Raw genomic sequence first — 19,750 nt, forward strand, 5'->3', positions numbered from 1 at the left:
GGCAGGGGTTGGAACTGGGTGAGCTCTAAGGTCCTTTCCAACCCAAACCAGTCTGGGATTCTATGATAAATCACCAAGGGTGCAAACACTAAGTGGTTACAAGCTTCTTAGTGCTTTCCATCCTTTAGCAGCAAGCTCAGTCCTGCCTCAACTCCTCCTCACTGCTGTCTTATAAGAAACGCTCATACCAATTACGTTGCACTGTCACCTCTGCATTTAGTCAGATGAGTTCCATTTACTATTCAGGGAGGACCAAGAACAGATGGAATCCAGCTCTCTTGCTGCAGGAAAAAATAGTCCTTCGACTTTACATCAAGGACCTGTCTCTGTGTTATAAAATCTTTGCTGGAGTCAACAGGTGATGGGTATTTAGCCTCCTAAGAGTTGTAAAGTAGCCTCAGCCAAACCCCTAAAATACCAAAGTCTGACATGGATTTGTTATCTAATTTCCTTATGCTCCTGTGAAAACCCCAGAATGGAGACTCTCAGCTTCAGACCTGTGGGTTTAACCCCTGGGCTGCAGGCGCTCTGCCCTTCCACGCACAGCAAAGTCCATGACACCAAACAAAGCTGCTAAATTCAGGTGTCCCTTTAGAAAATGAGAATTAGCTTCTGAATCTTTAGGTGCTATAAATCTTTAAAGTCCTTACAATAAAACCTTGTAGAAAGTGAACTTTATTCATTTTATTGTTGTCCACATCTCTAACATACCTGCAGCATCATCCATTTCCAAGGAGAGTCTCTGCAGCGATTAGAGATGCTAAACACCACATATAGTACTAGCCACCTTAATGTGTAAAACCAGTAAGAATTAAACCGGAAAAAGATTAGAGTAAAAAGCATAGTTCTCTGTACCCTAAAAGATGAACTAGTTGTACCTATCAAATCAGAAGGAAATACTTCTAGTTTTAAAAGTGAGTTTTAGAGGTTCCTACAAACAGTTTTTGGTTAATGGTTTTGGGGGCTTTTTTTTTAATAACTATTTTGGAAATTTACTTTTGGCAATATGACCATTTCTGACTAAATTCTCATCTCAGGAGCCATTACTTTTATGATTCACATTTAAGCAATGCAGCAACAGCTCTACAACTTGAATCTTTCTGATCATTTCTGATCTACTCGACTGCAGTTCAGAATGCCCTCTAGGTGTAATCTGAGGAGCTGCATTGTTGTCCACCTACTCACAAGTGGACATCAGGGTAATGAAATGCCAGGCTTTTGTCAGAGGTTATTTTCAGCTCGGTGATAGCAATGGCATTGCTCAGATCCCTGAAACTCTCCCTCACTGCCCTCCCCTTCCAGCTTATAGGGCTGATAGCGGTGGCCATTGCATTTAAAGAGTGCAGGAATCCCTAGTGTCCAAACCCTTCAAGGCCTAAGAAAATAAGGAGGAACATCAGGCAACTCCAGTAAGTAGATATATTGGGTTCTATCAAGAATGATATAAGGGTTTGCGTATTCTTTGTTTTTTCCTAACAGGTGGTAGAAAAAACTCATTGCTTGACAAAGATAAATGTGTAGGTATAGTACAGAAATATGACTGCTACAGAGCTGAGAGCAGTAGTTAAGACTTGGAGTAGCCAACTGCTTCTCAGCCTGTTGAGTAGCTACTAGTGTTGCAAGACCAGGGCTCTGGGGATCCTCATTAATGATCTCAATTATCATGGCACCGTTTCAGTCTGTAACAGTTTTGCTTGGCAATTAGAAGACTTAGTGCACAGATAAGGATTTAGAGAAAGATCTTATGGAAGAAAAAGTAAAAGCTGACATCCCAGGGTTAGGTCTATAAAAAGGAATGGGTCTTCTGTGCAGCAGGATTCAGCAGACCAAGCTGAACTCTGAGCACATTACACGCAAATGTGCGCGGGGTCTTTGTATTTTAAGTCAGAACCAAGTACCTTGTTCTAGTGCCAGGATGCATTTTTTGCAAGTGCAATCTTAAATTCTTGAAAAACTGGAGATCAAGGAGGTTTTACCAGAAATGTGGTATCACCATGAAAGAAATTAATAGATCATCTGGAAGGGCAGAGATGAAAGCAAAGGACTCAGACACAGAACTCTGGGGTTTTCTATCAGCTTTACACGACTTTTATGCTTCACATCAAGGCATCTAAAGTCTTTGTTTCAAAAGGGCTCGTGTAACTTGAACTGACCAGTGTCAATGAAACTACTTCCTTCCTTGTGTCAGTGTAGAAATTCACATCTCTTATGTGTTGGTTTACTGCAGAAATAAAGGAACCATGCTACTTATTAGGAGATGGCGGTGGAGGCTAAATGTACAACATCATTTAGTAATCTTAAAATGTACCTGTATCCACAGCCCATTGAATGCACTGGAATAGAAGAGATGGGTGTTGGAACTAGATGATCTTAAGGTCCTTTCCAACTCAAACCAGTCTATGATTATATAATTCTATAATTATAAATACCTAATAATATTATGTCTTCATTAAATGAGCTCCATCTTCAAAGACAAATGTTCTCTCTGTTGGGAATCTATTCTGCTGAGAGAGAGTGCTTGCTGTGATGGATTAGATTTGGACAAAACCATAGTCAGGTTTAATGACATGCAGTGTCAGGAATTGTGCTTTCTGCTGCAGACACATCCAGGTAAAAGCAAAGAGTGAGCAGTAGTTGCAGGGAAAAAACAATAGAAGCATTTTATTGCTGTTTTGATAAAGGAAGATCTATATCCTTATTCCCATGCTGCTGGAGAGACCAGTAACACTAAGGGCAGTTGAAGGAGTCACTGGTGGTCACAGGACAGGTCAGCAGCATTGCTATGATTAGATACAATTAAGTCCTGGCTGCACTGGCATTTCCCACAGACTTGGGATGGGAAAAGAATTTTCAGTGTGGCCTTGATGCTTGCATTTCAGTGTAGACAGTGATTTAATTTGATATCATTATTGGCTATTTATTAGGTAAGGAATTGGTATTTTTACACTTTTAACTAGGCTCATTTAGCCTGAAGAAGAGAAGGCTCCAGGAAGAATCTAGAGCAGCATCCAGTGCCTAAAGGGGCTACATGAAACCTGGAGGGGGGCTTTGGACAAGGGCCTGTAGGGACAGGACAAGGGGGAATGGCTTTAACCTGGCAGAGGGGAGACTGAGATGAGCTCTTAGGCAGAAGTTCTTCCCTGTGAGGGTGCTGAGGCACTGGCACAGGTTGCCCAGAGAAGCTGTGGCTGCCCCATCCCTGGCGGTATTGAAGGCCAGGTTGGATGGGGCTTGGAGCAACCTGGTCTAGTGGAAGGTGTCTCTGCCCGTGGTAGGGGGTTGGAACTGGATGAACTTTAAGGTCCCTTCCAACCCAAACCAGTCTGGGATTCTATGATTCTAACCAAGACTACACCAAACAGCTAGCTGGGACTAAACCAGAGAGAGATGCCAGACTATTGGTCCTGATCCAGCACTTTTACCACCATTTGTACTAGTGCTCAAGAATCAACTTTTCCCATTCCATTTATCCTTCAAAGCCATTCTGTAGCACATGTGGCCCCCTGAGCTAATCCTCCCACCCACACCATACAGGACTTCTGCAGTCTATTCAGGTACAACCTGAGCTCTAGACTATCACATGTGTAGGCGTTTTGAAGGGAAAAACCTCATGCTTGCCAAGGACACACCAGAAATGCTTTTAGCATCTTTTTCACCTGCATCACACTGCCTACCACTGGCGCTGCCTTTTACTCCTCTTCATAACTACATCAGGCATCCACTTCCCACTTAGATCAATGGATTTAAATATATTCTTACCAATAGCACTCTAATTAGAGACACTCTGACAGTTCAGTGACATCCAGATCTGTATGCTACGACTCACAGCCCGCTTTTCTTCATGCCTGTGCAGGAGCACAGAAGCACTTCAAAGGCTCCCTTGTTCTGAGGCTGGCCTGTAGAGCAATGTCACAAGCCCTAAATAATAAGGAGCACGTATCCTTGGCTGCACATCCACTATGTGTAAATCCTGCTCCAGTAGCAGCTGCATTTTGAAGGGGAATGATACAAGCTGCTGAGTATTATTAGAGCAAGCCCAAAACACTCTTCCAGCTTAACAGTACTGCAAGTGCCCGCAAATGTTGCCATACTGACACACGCAAGTTTCCCTGTCATGCAGTTTATACATTTAGAATGGGTCCACTCTACTTCTCACTATATACCATGGGGGGTTAGCAATGACTGCAAGTTAACCAGATTAAGGCAACAACGGTCAGGGAATTTCAAGGAGATTTACATAGCGACGCCCCATGGAATTAAATGAAATCAAGATTTTGTGTGTATTTTTTCTTATGACAAACAGGAGATGGAGTTTTATTTGCACTTTATCCACCATTATAATTTAGATGAGTAGAAATCTCTTGAGTGCCACATCCCCTATGGAATTTACTTGCCTGTAGTAGCGCTGCTTGCTGCACAGGCAGCATCCCCAGGGATGGCCCCTGCAGTTCAGTGTTTGAATAGATGAGCACAGCAACAACACAAGGAGCAGGGACCTGCCCTGCTTCCTCACCCAGCAGTTAATCCAAGCACATGTTGCCCTTCTTACGCTGGGATCCTCATGGGAATGTTGTCACTGTGACTTCTTTCTCCTACATCTTCCCATCAGGTGATGCCAGAAAAACATGGAAAATGTGTATGCATGCCCAGTCATGTTGCCATAATTAGCCCCAGGAGCAATGGCTCTCTTCAGAGCTCTAACCCCAGCCTGTAAAAGCACAAGGTTCGCTACCACGCACTATCAGCTTTTATTCAGAGGTTATTTTTTCCCTTCAGCTAATGATGTAATTAGAGCTGCTTTCCAACAAGTATCCCTTTGCCGCAGACTAAGATGCTTGGTGTGTGTTTGGGGGGAACTAAACCAACAGAAGCAGTTTGACAGAGACTGGATGTAGAATGTGCTCTCCTCCCAGGCAGCTGTCGGTGCTGTTCCAGTGGGGCAGGGAGCTGGCTGGAAACATAGTTTGAGAGGGAACATTATGAACACAAAAACCTCATTTGAATATTCAAGAAAGCATCACCAAACTGATTTATCTCTTTTAAATCTCCCTTCTCTTAAAACAGTCAATGCATTACTTGAATTACTTTAATTAAAAAAATAAAAAATGGCACAGAACAAAAGTACTTTAAAATAGGAGAAAAGCTAGAATGGTGGAATGAGACAAAAAGATTTTGCCTACATGAAATGTTTCTCCCCATTCCTTCAGCTCCCACTTAAAAGATGGAAAAAAAAAGATTTTAACAGTGCTATTGAGTAATGCCTTCTCTGAGTAAAAAGGGACAAAACTCAGTCTGTTCCCTGTGTGTGGTTATTTTTGCTCCTTACTTGTTGCATTACAGATAAACAGAGTTAGAGAAAAGTTGAGTTTTCTTCTCCTTTATGCATTACTGTTTTCTGGCTGTCAGAGCAGTTGGGCTTGTGAACAGCCTCTCAAGACAACAGATAGGGCCCGAAGGAGAGGAAGAATGCTCTATGACAGCAGAGGAGTTGTTGTATGAGCCAGGGAGGTTGTTCAGCTGAGCCTAAACTAGCCTTACAAAGAGGAGAACAAGTTGGATCTCACATGAGGACAGCAGGTATGCTGCCTACCACAGGTAACAGCCCCAACAGTGAAATGGAATTATACAGGGTTAGGGATATACTAAAACCACAGCGAAGATGTTTAGATATGCTGGTATCCCCACTGTTCTCAAATATTGATTGTAAAACATGAGCATGTATCTATGTATGTCTTCAGTGGTACTGCTTCACTGTGTGCACACACTCATATGCTACCTTCCTTTTGCTGGAAGACAGCAAATGTGTCTATAATATGTCTTATAGACCATGGCACAATTTTTAATGTTAGACGCCAGAAAGAATCACCTTCAGGTCCAGCCTGCAGAGCCTGCATGTAGAACTTGTTCATTTCAGGCTGAAATTGATAAGATGTGGTGCAGAAGTCTCCAAGAGGATGATAAACATGAGACATTAGCATCCAATGTACAGAAATCATCAAATGTTAGTCTAAAATCCAAGCCACTGAAAATACTAGCTGTGTTACAACACTGTTGTGATAAATTCCCCTCTCTCAACCTCAGAAGAAAATTCTCTGGCACCAGGCCTGATTCACATTCAAAATCCTTCTCTTAGTAAAGACTATCTTCTGGTGAATTTAATCAAACACAAAAAGCAGAAGCAGGCCTCGAAAGAACTATAAAAAGAAGGTGACTGGTTTTCCAAGAAGGAGAAGGAAAGCTTGTGCCAGGAGCTTGGAACAACCCGATAATGTGACATGCAGGTGACAAGATGGCGTCCCAGTCTTTCCAGAAATGATGACTCAAACAAGAAATCAGAAGAGCAAACCATAGGTTAGGGCTGTTCCAGGTGAGTGATAGCGCAGTCATCAGGAAGGGCACTCACTTAGGTCAGGCGACCCAAGCTGGGCTGCTGGCTCCCACCGTGCCCTTCTGTGTGACCTTGGGCAAGTCACTCCAACAGTAACTGGAATGACAAGGACTGAACAGTAACCACTGCCCTGATATTTAAAAACAATTGGCAAAAAAAACCTTAAGCACCTCAGGAACCCAACCATTATTGGTTTATAATGGCTGCACAGCACAGCGATCTTGCAGCTGTTGCATGAAGGAAAGCAAGAAGGAACTTGTTTCTGTTAATATGTTCTCTGAAATAACATTGGACATTCATGAAACTTCAAGGTGAAATTATCCAGGTTTGAATCGTGTAAAATGATATCATACTGACACCAAAAATTACCTCTACACGTGTCACCAAGGGAGCTCACGTGGCACTGGATGAACTAGCACTTGCTTTGGGAGGAACAAATAGTTCTACCTGCTGTCTCTTAGCAGAGACTCTCAGTAGAACGCTGTTCTGTAGAAAACATTGACAAATATTGTCCACGTTTGCTTAAACTCCTGTAATGCTTCAAAGTGACTGCTCACCTCCAATAAAAATTGCCTCGCCAAACCAGATCAACACACATAGAGCAAAAAACAAAGGGGAAAAGGCTACCCTGGGGTACAGGGAAGGGCAGAATTGAAAGAAAATGACAATTTGTTGGAAAATAAATGCTAGATACACCTCTCCAGAGGATGTTTGAGTGATCTTGGCACCTTTTTACAAAAACACCTTTCACGTACTTACCACCATGATATACGGAGCTAAGGAATATCCTTATTTACAGAAAAGGATCCCACAGGACAGTTGTTTTTAAAATAATTCACTTCTGGTAATGTATTTAATGACATGATTTGATTTTCTAGGCTTCTCTTCAGATATAAAGATGCCGAACTGGGGAGGTGGAGCCAAATGCGGTGCCTGTGAAAAGACTGTGTACCATGCTGAGGAAATCCAGTGCAATGGAAGGAGTTTCCACAAGACGTGCTTCCTCTGCAGTAAGCTGGGCTACACCCTTCTAACTCCACAGTATTCACATAGCTCTGTAAAAGGCTCCCATTAAAGACAGTAAATTTGCTTTTGTACTACTCTGCATGCAATAAAGAAGTTTCATAGTTTCCCCAATTTAATGTATTTGCTCATGGGATGCCTACAGCAGTTTAAATACCCTGAGCAACAAACAGGATGATAGAAGCAACCAGCATCAGACTGGATTTCACACGGAGAAAGTTCTGTGAAGTTTTGCATCTTACTTCTGGGGAAGTTCAAAGTAGAGGGCAGTCACGTGTTAGTCATCCTACCTAAAGTACAGCACAATCAGATGGATTCTGGTCTGGCACTCTCTAGAAACCTAAAGGTAAAAGCCATTTCCCATCTTTTTAATCATGGAAGGATGGAAAACTACCATATCTCTTTCTAAACACAGCAGCCAGTTTTCTGAAATGCCATCATGCCAATCCATAGCAGCTCTCAGTAATCAAGCCCCATTTTCTAGCCCTTTGCAGCAAACAATCCCAGACTGGTTTGTATTGGAAGGGACCTTAAGCTCATCCAGTTGTAACCCCCTGCCACAGGCAGGGACACCTTCCACTAGACCAGGTTGCTCCAAGCCCTGTCCTAACTGGCCTTGAACACTGCCAGGGATGCGGCAGCCACAGCTCCTCTGAGCATCCTATGGCAGCACCTCAGCACCCTCACAGGGAAGAGCTTCTGCCTAATGCCTAATCTAAATCTCCCCTCTGCCAGCTTAAAGCCATTATCTAGATAAGAACTAAAGATAGCTAAATAGTTTACTTTACAGGCAATGCTTGAGATTTAGTATTTGAGATTTAGCAGTATGAATTCCAGCATGACATCTTAGAAGCCACTGAAGCCAGTTTTTCACCCTCCTTTCTCATTTGGAGGCATGAGACTGATCCAACATGACCAGACAGCATGGTATAGTGCTATGCAGAATTCAGTCTGAAGGACACCCTAAAGCTGTCTTTGCCTTTCTCTAAGTACCCTGCAAGTGATGCATAAAACACTAAGAATTTCCTCAAGAAGTTTTCAGTTAATTGACAACCTTCAGCCAGTGCTTACGGAATGGTTAAAAAGTCTCGGTCTATCAAACCTAGAGACTTCTTATTGCTTCCATGTGCTGACTATAGCAATTAATACTGGGTATCAGAGAAACTACGGGAAAGGGACACGAATGCGGCAGTTATGAGAAAAGCTTTAATTGATGCTTGTGCTTTACTAAACGCTAGAAAATGATACAGCAGGAAGCAAATGAGTAGACTCTCTAGTGTCTAATATAAACAGGTGTCCTAATAGGGCATAGTTAATAACATTTCTCTCCCTCCTAATACTGGAACAATTTAAGCTTCATTCTTAGCATAACTGATTTTTTCCTAGTGATTCATGATCAGCAGCATACAACCATTAGCTCTACCAGCTGTTTGTTTGCTTTGTTGTGGGTTTTCTTTTGTTGGTTGGGGGTTTTGTGGAGTTTGTTTGATTGGCTCCTGGTAGTCATAAGTCTGAATTAAATAGGTTAGATACTAAAAAAAGGATTCCTAGCAGAAGTATGTTTAAGGTCAGAAGCTAAAGATGCATCTAAGCCCAGATGGTGTACGAGAGGTATGTTAATCGGATTTATTTTCCCCATGATTCACACACTAATCAGCAGCTCTGGATGACTCAGTATCATGTATCATGTTCATAGGCTTTTCAATTAACCAATTCTAGGATTTCAAAAACAATCCTTCCCAACCTAATCTCAGGTACAGAAACACTTAACCTATCTAGACCTTTCTAGATTATTATCTCAAATATATTTCAAATATATTTGATATTTTACATTTTATTAGAGCAGACACACAAGCCACACCACGTGGTTTTCAACCAAGAAGTTCAATTTGGCCAAAATTATGAACAAGTCCAATCAACCTGTAAACGCAGTAAGAACCAGAGAAACTAAACTATAAATCATACTCTCTTCACTCCACTATTTTTCCCTACAAATATGAGATTGCTGTTTGCCTGCCTTGTTTCCCTGACAGCTTTTACTCAGTCCGCAGCTGTGATGGACATTTGGCAGGATCCATATCATTAACCTGAAACTTCTTGGTGCCGGCTCACTAACAGTATCTATTGGCAGATGACAGGTCTCAAAGTTATTTCAACAGTAGCACTTCAAGGGCTTTTGCTCCATCTGTTGTGGTGAATTGATACTGTATCCCTAAAGTGCCAGAAATAGAAACGCTTTATCTACTCCTGGAGTTTCCATCATTCCTTAACTCCCTTAGCAAACATAATTACCATCTCAAAGCAGAAGAGACCTTAGCGTGAGAGATCAGCTTCACACATTTACAGAAGCCCTTCATTTTATTTCTATTAACTGTAAAGGTCCTTGCAAATTATCTCCTCCAAACACACACACACAGAGTAATAGAATTAAAACTGCAAAGGTTCCAGTATCAGCTTAAATTCCCTGATGAGAGTGAATTTAGACTCACAGCAGGACAATGAAAATAGCATGCGGGGAAAGGGACCAATCAGACACCTAGCTCTGCAAGAGCTTGAACTTTCCACCACTGCCAATACTTCTGTATTTCACTGGTTTCTGTGGCTTATGTGAGCTAAGCACCTTCACTTACCCAGCCCTCAAGAGCCTGTGCATGACTGGAATGCACTCTGTGGGGCACACACTGGTTAAAAGGGAGGTGGAGAGAGAGTTTTTGCTTATTCTCCTCTCCTCCATATCAACCACCATTGACACAGTGAACAATTTCTAAGAAGCGTTGAAATTTCAATTTCTAAGCATATTACAAACCCTGACTTTTCTAGAAGTCCTCTGAACTGAAAGCTTCATCCTCTCGCAGTGGGGTGGGAACTACCTCATGCTGAGCTCCCAGAACACTGCAGCACACACTGCACACCAGGCAGATGAGGAGCGAAGCTACTATTTGTTTTGCCATTCATTACTGTCCACTTTTCATCCATCAGCAGCAAGGAGATCCCCCCTGGACTGCTAACAGATCCAGCCTCTAAATGCTGACCACGTTTCAGAGTAGAATAACCATGTGCAAGACCCACCTCAGCAACGCCGCTCAGCTCTGGGTGCAGCTTGTGTTTCCCAGAACATTGATACTTGCTTGTTGAGCTCCCCAAATAAGCAGCTGTTAGCACTCATTTAACTTTGGGTCTTTCCAAGCTGGGGCCTGGTTTCAAGCAGTGTTGTAGAGGATGTAACTTGTATTTCATTACAAATGCTGGGCATTCCTATGACACCTCCTGTCTAAAAGTCTCCTGGGCTGCTCCTAGTGAGCTAAGCCAAGAAGTATTTCTCTGTAAGAACATGACTAGGAAGAGGTCTCTGGCTTTGGAACAGCTATAATTGTACTCTTGCCCTCCTGGAAGAAGACTACCACAGCAGAGCCCATCAGTTACTTGGGATCATTGCTTTGCCTTACACAACTCATCAGATAAATAAAAACACGTCCTGCTTGACCCTGGACTTTATATCCTCTTTTAGAAGCATGCCACATAAACCAGCATGGGCTGGGATGAGAAAGGTGCCACAGACTCAGAGTGACTAGTTCAAAAGATGCAGATGCACTGCAAAATCAACACCCCTGCAACCTCCTTTTTGCCTTTTTTTAAGGTTGGGAGTTTAGGATGATGCTCTCAAATCCATCTTCACCTTCACAAGATCCAGACAAATTGTCTTGGTGAGCACATGATTTTCCTAGGGTTAACGTAGAACTTCGAAGTGGCAAAAGAGCACATTGACTGCATGCACAACTACTACCCCATCTGGAATACTGTGTCCAGTTCTGGGCCCCTCAGTTCAAGAAGGACAGGGACCTGCTGGAGAGAGTCCAGCGCAGGGCAACTAAGATGATTAAGGGAGTGGAGCATCTCCCTTATGAGGAAAGACTGAGGGAGCTGGGTCTCTATAGGAGAAGAGGAGACTGAGGGGTGACCTTATTAGTGTCTATAAATATATAAAGGGTGAGTGTCACGAGGATGGAGCCAGGCTCTACTCAGTGGCAAACAATGATAGGACAAGGGGTAATGGGTACAAACTGGAACACAAGAGGTTCCACTTAAACTTGAGAAGAAACTTCTTCTCAGTGAGGGTGACGGAACACTGGAACAGGCTGCCCAGGGAGGTTGTGGAGTCTCCTTCCCTGGAGACATTCAAAACCCACCTGGACACATTCCTGTGTAACACTATCTAGGTGTTCCTGCTCAGGCAGGGGGATTGGACTAGATGATCTTTTGAGGTCCCTTCCAATCTCTAGCATACTGTGATCACACACACACACACACACACACACACACACACACACACACACACACACACACACACACACACACACACACACACACACACACACACACACACACACACACACACACACACACACACACACACACACACACACACACACACACACACACACACACACACACACACACACACACACACACACACACACACACACACACACACACACACACACACACACACACACACACACACACACACACACACACACACACACACACACACACACACACACACACACACACACACACACACACACACACACACACACACACACACACACACACACACACACACACACACACACACACACACACACACACACACACACACACACACACACACACACACACACACACACACACACACACACACACACACACACACACACACACACACACACACACACACACACACACACACACACACACACACACACACACACACACACACACACACACACATGTGATACTTCAGCAACAGCCCAATGAAGTTCTAGACTGACTACAGGATATCTTATTTTCCTGTATTTATAAAGATAAACAAAAATAAACACTAATAGTCATTACTCTGAACCCTATGAATTCCAATTTGAAAATGTTGATGTATAAAAATTCCTCTTTTCCCTTGATCTCAGTGGCTTGCAGGAAAGCTCTGGACAGTACCACAGTGGCAGCGCATGAATCTGAAATCTACTGCAAAACTTGTTACGGGAGAAAATATGGTCCCAAAGGAATTGGCTTCGGACAAGGGGCAGGATGTCTCAGCACTGATACTGGTGACCATCTGGGCTTGAATCTGCAACAGTGAGTTACATCCCACTGATGGCACCTTTTGCTGGTGCTTTTCCTGGCCCTTATATACCACCATAGGCATAAATATTAACTGCAATTGCAATCTACCATTAGTAGCACAGTTGCAATGTCATGTTTATCACAGAACATAAGAATTTATTTTTTTTTTCCTCCTGTCAGAAGTTAAAACACAGTGAGGTGTTACTGTTACAGAAATAATCACACCACTACATACTGTTAACTCTCCTCTCAGTGGAGGAAATAACACTTCTAAATCCTCCCTGCGGCTCAAGCAGTACTTACAAACACACTGAGATGTTTGAGCAAAGGAATTCTAATGGGATACCATCTTCCAAAAGCACATAGTCCTCTCTGTCAGAGCATTTTTATAGTATTTTTCTATGATTCTGTCATGGTTTAAGCTGAGCAGGTAAGTCAGAAACACACAGTTGCTTGCTCACTCCCCCCACTTTTCCCCCCAAGCTCCCAGAGGGATGGGGAGGAGAAATGAAGGAGTATAACTCGCACAGGTTGAGATAACTACAGTCCAGTAACCAAGGTATAACACAAACCACTGCTGCTGCCACCAATAATAATAATGATAAGCGAAATAACAAGAGGAGAGAATATGAACCTAAAAGAGGAAAGGAAAAAAAAAACCCAATAAACAAATGATACACAATATAATTGCTCACCACCTGCTGACTGATACCCAGCCTGACCCGAGCAGTGACTCAGCCCTTCCGGGTAACTGCCCCCAGTTTATATACTGCTCATGATGTGCTGCGGTAAGGAATACCTCTTTGGTCAGTTTGGGTCAGGTGTCCTGTCTCTGCTTCCTCCTGGCTTTCCCTCCTCCCTGGCAGAGCATGAGGCTCACAAAGTCCTTGGTCAGACTAAACATTACTGAGCAACAACTAAAATATTGGTGTGTTATCAGCACTGTTCTCAGGTGTCCTGGGTTCAGCAGTAGCAGTCATTTCTTCTCCCTCTTAGTAGCTGGTGCAGTGCTGTGTTTTTGACTTTTGGCCTGGGAACAGCGCTGGTAGCACTGATGTTTTTAGTTACTGCTCAAATGTTTAGTCTAGCCAAAGAGGTTAAACTAGCCAAAGAGGTATTCCATACCACAGCACGTCATGCCCAGGATGTAAACTGAGTTACCTGGAAGGGCTGGTTCACTGCTGGGTCAGGCTAGGTATTGGTCGGCAGGTGGTATTGTATTCTCTTCCCTTGTTATTTCCCTTATCATTATTATTATTGGAGGTAGCAGCAGTGATTTGTGTTATACCTTAGTTACTGGACTGTTCTTATCTCAGCCCGTGGGAGTTACATTTTTTCGATTCTCCTCCTCATCCCTCCGGCAGCAGGGGGAGGGAAGAAGTTGGGGGGAGTGAGAGAGTGACTGCGTGGCTGATTTACGGCTGAACTTAGCCCACGACAGTTCTCAACGTGGGGCACGAAGGGTTGAGATAATGACAGATCTGACCGGAGTGTGTCTAATTGTATTTGTGATAAGGCATTCTTTGTTTTGGATTAATAGTCACTCATCACAATGCTGATTTGCTGGCTCTCAAAGTTGTTGCTCTTGATCTCACAGGTTCAGTATGTCATACCTTACTTACAGCCGGTATTTGCTGTGTTAATGTTTATCAGGTGGAGGGCTTGGGCTAAGGTTATTGTTTCACTGTAGTTTATGGTAATGAGTTGTAATATGGGCGGGCTCTGGCAGCAGGGCAGGATGAACCCGGCCATCCGGCTGCTCTTAACCATCCTGGCCCTTGTCCTCGCCTCCAACTTCGTGAGGCTGCAGGGAGCCGAGAGAAAACGGCCCCGGGAGCCAGCAGTGGCCGAAGCGGCCCGGGAGAGCGGCCCCGGGGACCAGGCGGCGGCGGGAGCAGGGCCGAAGGCTGGGAGGGAGCGGCTGCCGGTGGAGGTCGGAGCGGTCGAGGAGCAGAAGGAGGCGGCTGCCGAGCAGCGGGAGAAGGCGGCGGAGGAGCCGAGCCCCGCGGAGGAGCCGAACCCAGCCCTGTGGTGGCTGGGAGCATTCCCTAGCAGCTGCCCGCCGAGCCCGAGCCCGAGCGCCAGCCCCAGGAGGATGCGCCTTTGGGAGCCTCATCTGGGTCCAGCCTCGGGAGCCCAGGACAAGTGGAGGATGCAGGAGACCACGCAGCATTTCCCAGCAAGGCAGAGGAGGAAGAGCTGGACTCAGGAAAAGAGAAGCTGGCGGTGGGAGAGCCGGCAAGCACAGCAGCTACACCAGCCCCAGTGACAAGTACAGCAGCATCAACTGAGAGTTCTGAAGGTTTTGAATGGCCTTTGGGTGTCCTTGGGACCTGCCTGCTGATTGTGATGGGGATCAGCATGTTGGCACACACACAGGCTGTGTTCTACCCACAACCATTTTGTCTGATCTCAAAAGTTAAGCAGAGTCAGGTTTGGGTCTTGTCTGGGGTTAGACGAGGATATGGGAGAGCCAAGAGGTTTTCCCCAAGGCTGGGCAGTCATGAGTAGCAGGGCATGTGGGTATAGGTGAGTATGTAGTCCACTGGGCCCCTCCAGTGCTTTGGAAGCATCGGAGATGGAAGGCAGCTGTATGGAGTCCCCAGCAACAAGCTGCAGAAACTGATGAAGGGGACGGTGACTTATTTTGAGCCTGGTGGGCCCATGGCACTTCAGGCCATCAGAGCAGAGATGCAGCATAGAGATGGACTCATGATCGAGGGATGGACTTAGCAATGGACACTATTGGTTATTGACAAGTGTGAACACTGCACACAGCCCCTCCTGCTCTGAAAGACTGTTACAAGAGGTGGAGCCTGACATCATGGACTGGATGGACTCAGCAGCTTTACAGGGATTGGTCCATACATTAAGGAATGATCTGTGTGTGTATATGTATATATATATAGGTATATATATATAAGAGTGATGGTATATTGAAAATTTGGGTGAATGGTATGGAATAAGGGGTGGATACTGTCCTGCGTTCAGCAGTAGGACACATTTTTCTCCTTCTTAGTAGCTGGTGCAGTGCTGTGTTTTTGACTTTTGGCCTGGGAACAGCGCTGATAACACCGATGTTTTTAGTGGTTGCTCAGTAATGTTTAGTCTGACCAAGGACTTTGTGAGTCTCATGCTCTGCCAGGGAGGAGGGGAAGCTGGGAAGCAGCAGAGATAGGACACCTGACCCAAACTAGCCAAAGAGGTATTCCATACCACAGCATGTCATGCCCAGGATGTCAACTGAATGTTACCTGGAAGGGCTGGTTCACTGCTGGGTCAGGCTAGGTATTGGTCGGCGGGTGGTACTGTATTCTCTTCCCTTGTTATTTCCCTTATCATTATTATTACTGGTGGTAGCAGCAGTGATTTGTGTTATACCTTAGTTACTGGACTGTTCTTATCTCAACCCGTGGGAGTTACATTATTTCGATTCTCCTCCCCATCACTTCAGGAGCAGGGGGAGGGAAGAAGCAGGGGGAGTGAGAGAGCGACTGTGTGGCTGATTTACAGCTGAGCTTAAACCACAACATCAGGCTAAAGCTGAAACACAGCACTGCACCAGCTACTAGGAAGGATAAAAATAACTGCTACAGCTGAACCAAAAGCTGCACATTCCCAAATCAGTGATGCTTTCTTCTTGTATAAGGGAAGCCAATTAATCAATATCCTGTGCAGGAAATGAAAGCTCATCTAATGCATTTAACTGTAGCTCCTTGTAAGATATTAATCCATTACGGGCACAGTTCTGCATAAAAAAATTGTCAAATCCTGTAGATTCAGTGACCTGTTGCAGCCAAACAAGCCAATAATTCAAAAGCCAGTCTACAAAAGGCTTCAGCTTGCACCAAGACATAAAGCACAAAGCACAGGAATACAAAGCAAAGCTGCTCTCCTGATGTGCGTTAGACCCTAGGCCAGCCAAGAGCCCCTGTTCTAAGTTCCCTGTCCAAATCTCACAGGAACTAAAGAAACAGCAGCATGCAAAATCTTATTTCTGTTTTCCACTCACTGAGTGCCAGGAGACAGCCAGTTAGAAAGACCAGAGAAGTCCTTTGCTTTTATTTTCCCTCTTGCCTCCCAATAACACAACATTCTTCTACTTTTACTTTTCATTAAAGGTAACCTTTTCTGCATGTGGCTGCTATCAGCTCTGTGTACTCAGTCCCAAACAGGTTACAGCATCAGGTTTTCAGTCACACAATAGAGAATTCAATAGAAAAACTTGCATTTTTTCCCCTTTCACATGTCTAAAACCAGTCATTTAATATTTACCTCTTAAAAAAAAAAAATCATTAAATTACATTTCTAGGATGACAACCACATTTTAAACCACTGGAAACTTCTCTTTTAGGGGCTCACCGATGCCTGCTCGCCCTTCTACACCAACTAATCCATCAAAATTTGCCAAAATGACGGTAGATGTGGATAAATGTCCCCGTTGTGGCAAATCTGTGTATGCTGCAGAGAAGATTATGGGAGGAGGAAAAGTAAGTAGTTACTACAGGACGTAAACCAAAACACACTTCTATAATGATGAGAAACTACAGCAAATGTGTCCTTGACATTTCAAGTTTTTGCTCAGTATCAAATGAAAAAACATGAGGATGAACCAGCAAATTGTTGGAGTCTGATGTACATTCAAGGTTTAAAACCACGTGCCTTTTGTAAGTTGCCTTCAAGTTTATACAGCTTGTTTATGTCTGAAGAACAACTCCTGGTCTCTGTTCAGGCTGACTCTACTAGCACTGTTATTCTACTACCATCTCTGGGGATATTTACCATTTAAACATTTATTAGTAGTGACAACTGCAGATGTATCAAAGAGATCCTGTGACTAGAAAAGCCAAAGGCCTGTCTCACAGGACATGCTAGCTCTCTGCTCTAGGAACTCTCACTAGAATATTATCTCTGCATATCAAAAGAAGTGGCCAAACCAGGAGTAATACTATAGCTCCCTGCTTTTCACCTGACCTCCATTAATAACAAAGTGATTGAGTAAGATCTTGACATGGGATAATGAAGTAATCAAAGAAAGACTAACCCATAATGCCTAAAAATGGAAGCCATAAGACCAACAAAATGATGTTAACCTTTTCACACCTCAAAAATAGTTCGTTCCTTGTATCTGCTAGCTGTGTGCTTTTGGTAATATACAGTGAATTGCCTTCATTTCCTCAGCCTTGGCATAAGACATGCTTCCGTTGTGCTATTTGTGGGAAGAGCCTAGAATCCACAAATATTACAGACAAAGACGGAGAGCTCTACTGTAAAGGTAAGAACTGCAATGAGCTGAACTGGGTTACTGAGACAATCAAAAATGAGTCTCTTCAGACCTAGTACTGCCATCATGATTTACCTTGCTGCAGGCTTCACGACTCCACAAAATTCCATTTTATCTTTTTTTAACAACTTTCGGAAAGCAGAGGTAACATTGCGGTTTCTTCTTCTATTGTAAACATGTAATTTTTCAAGCTGTAATTTTTCTACAAATATAACACCCTCTCACCTCTGTCCTCAGACCTTTCAACAGGAACACTGGCCAGATCTGCTGGGCAGTCTCTTGTACCTGCAGAATCTCATTCACTAAAAGGAAAGTAAAAAATATACAAAGATACAGAGCTCTAAAGGTTGTCATCCATGTCAGGTCATGGTCCTAATTTGAATTCTTGACAGTAGAAGTTCAAAGATTCTTCTAAATTAGTGCTACATTATACATCCAAATGTTTTTCTAGGATCAAGAAAGCTCACAGATTTCACCTGACGCTTAGAAGTAGCTGAAGAGGAAAAATATGCAAAGTTTTTATATCCTAGGCTAAAATAGATAGGGAATCCTGGAGAAGAATACTTAAATTCTGTGGCTTTAGGTACAGTCTGACAACTGCATGTCATCAAATTATCATATCAGCAGAAATCTGCTGATCTTTACTACTTCCTTAGCAAAGTTCTGACTGATAGCTATGCATACACTTAGCAATACAAAGTTGAAATGGAATGGTTTAAAATACCATCAATAGTTTCTGAATTATCCTCTTTTAAACTCCTTGTAAAATTTCTAACTTACTACTCTACCTGTATTACTTGTACAGAGCAAGTTTTACTGGGTGTTTTCAGGTAGCAAAGTAGCTTTAATGAAAATGTTACATCTTAAATACAGAGGCGCTTAATTGTTTTTTAAGTTGTTCTTTTTGAGAAGATCAGATGCGACTTCTGTTTAATTCAAACACGTGACTTCAGTTGCACACTGTCGACACTTCTGGGAAAGAAAGCATTCAGATTTCCTTCCTTTTAGTAATTTAAATTTTGTAGTAGTACTAAAGCCAAAAGTCATTTACCTCTATGTGAAAACATTCAGGATGCCATTTACCACTCTTCTCCTTTTGCAGTTTGCTACGCAAAAAATTTTGGTCCCAAAGGAATTGGCTTTGGTGGGCTCACTCAAGTGGAAAAGAAGGAGTGTGAATGAGAAGCAATGGGTGCAAAAGACTCAAGCTGCTGTTGATGGCACTACCTGACAGCTGCCAAGTAAAAAATTAAAGATCACATATTGCTAAGAACCTAGGGCATTTGTTTAATCTTTTTCACTTTGCAGGAAAAAACTTGTGAGCTTATATCTTAAGAAATTCTTAGATTAGTTCAGGAAAAGCAAAGTAGATGTGATTCACTTTGAGTTTCAAATCTCTTTTGAGTGTCTGTTTCTCTCAAAGGGAGGTATTTCTGAAGCAAATCAACATTTTCTTAGAATACAGTGTTGTAAGTTTTGTTATTGTATGTTTACAAGCTACAATAAAGTTCTGCTACTGCTTCACATTGTTCTTACTTGAATTTGCTTGTGCATTGTTCTACAATGTCACAGATAAACGCATTTCACTGAGATGAATTAAATACCCCACTTCTTAACTACAGGAATTGCATTTCATTGCGGTACTTCACTTTCATGTTACCAATTCCAGATGGTATTTATTTTCCTGATCTTGATCTGTTTCCCTGTTGGTTTTCATTATTACCTACTTCAACTTATAGTCAAACCCACACTGCTCTTCTTGGGAACATGGCTGACATCTGGTTATTAAAGATCTATACATGCAGGTGGAAAAAAAAAATCCCGCTTTTTGTATACATTTGTCACGGTTTAAGCCCAGCCAGTAACTCAGAACCACGCAGCTGCTCGCTCACTCTCCCTCTTTCTTCCCCCCCTTGCCCCCGGAAGGATGGGGA

General features: G+C 43.2%; 1 protein-coding gene across 2 annotated transcripts; it reads left to right on the top strand.

Annotated features, from left to right (window-relative positions):
- The first annotated feature begins 1,262 nt into the window (after positions 1 to 1,262).
- On the top strand, positions 1,263 to 19,340 carry CSRP3 (cysteine and glycine rich protein 3). Of its 2 annotated transcripts, XM_062607284.1 has the most exons (6): positions 1,270 to 1,409; positions 7,267 to 7,398; positions 12,376 to 12,544; positions 16,887 to 17,022; positions 17,714 to 17,807; positions 18,919 to 19,340. In XM_062607284.1, the coding sequence occupies exons 2-6, from the start codon at positions 7,287 to 7,289 to the stop codon at positions 18,996 to 18,998; spliced, it is 591 nt and encodes a 196-aa protein (XP_062463268.1). In that variant the 5' UTR covers positions 1,270 to 1,409; positions 7,267 to 7,286; the 3' UTR covers positions 18,999 to 19,340. The 2 variants fall into 2 exon arrangements, with proteins under 2 accessions (XP_062463269.1, XP_062463268.1); XM_062607285.1 differs by lacking the exon at positions 7,267 to 7,398 and having other exon boundaries at positions 1,263 to 1,409.
- Positions 19,341 to 19,750: the final 410 nt, after the last annotated feature.

The sequence above is a fragment of the Pezoporus occidentalis genome, unplaced genomic scaffold (assembly GCF_034315485.1).
Source record: "Pezoporus occidentalis ecotype Australia unplaced genomic scaffold, CSIRO_AGI_Poc_V1 ctg121, whole genome shotgun sequence".
NCBI lineage: Eukaryota > Metazoa > Chordata > Aves > Psittaciformes > Psittacidae > Pezoporus > Pezoporus occidentalis.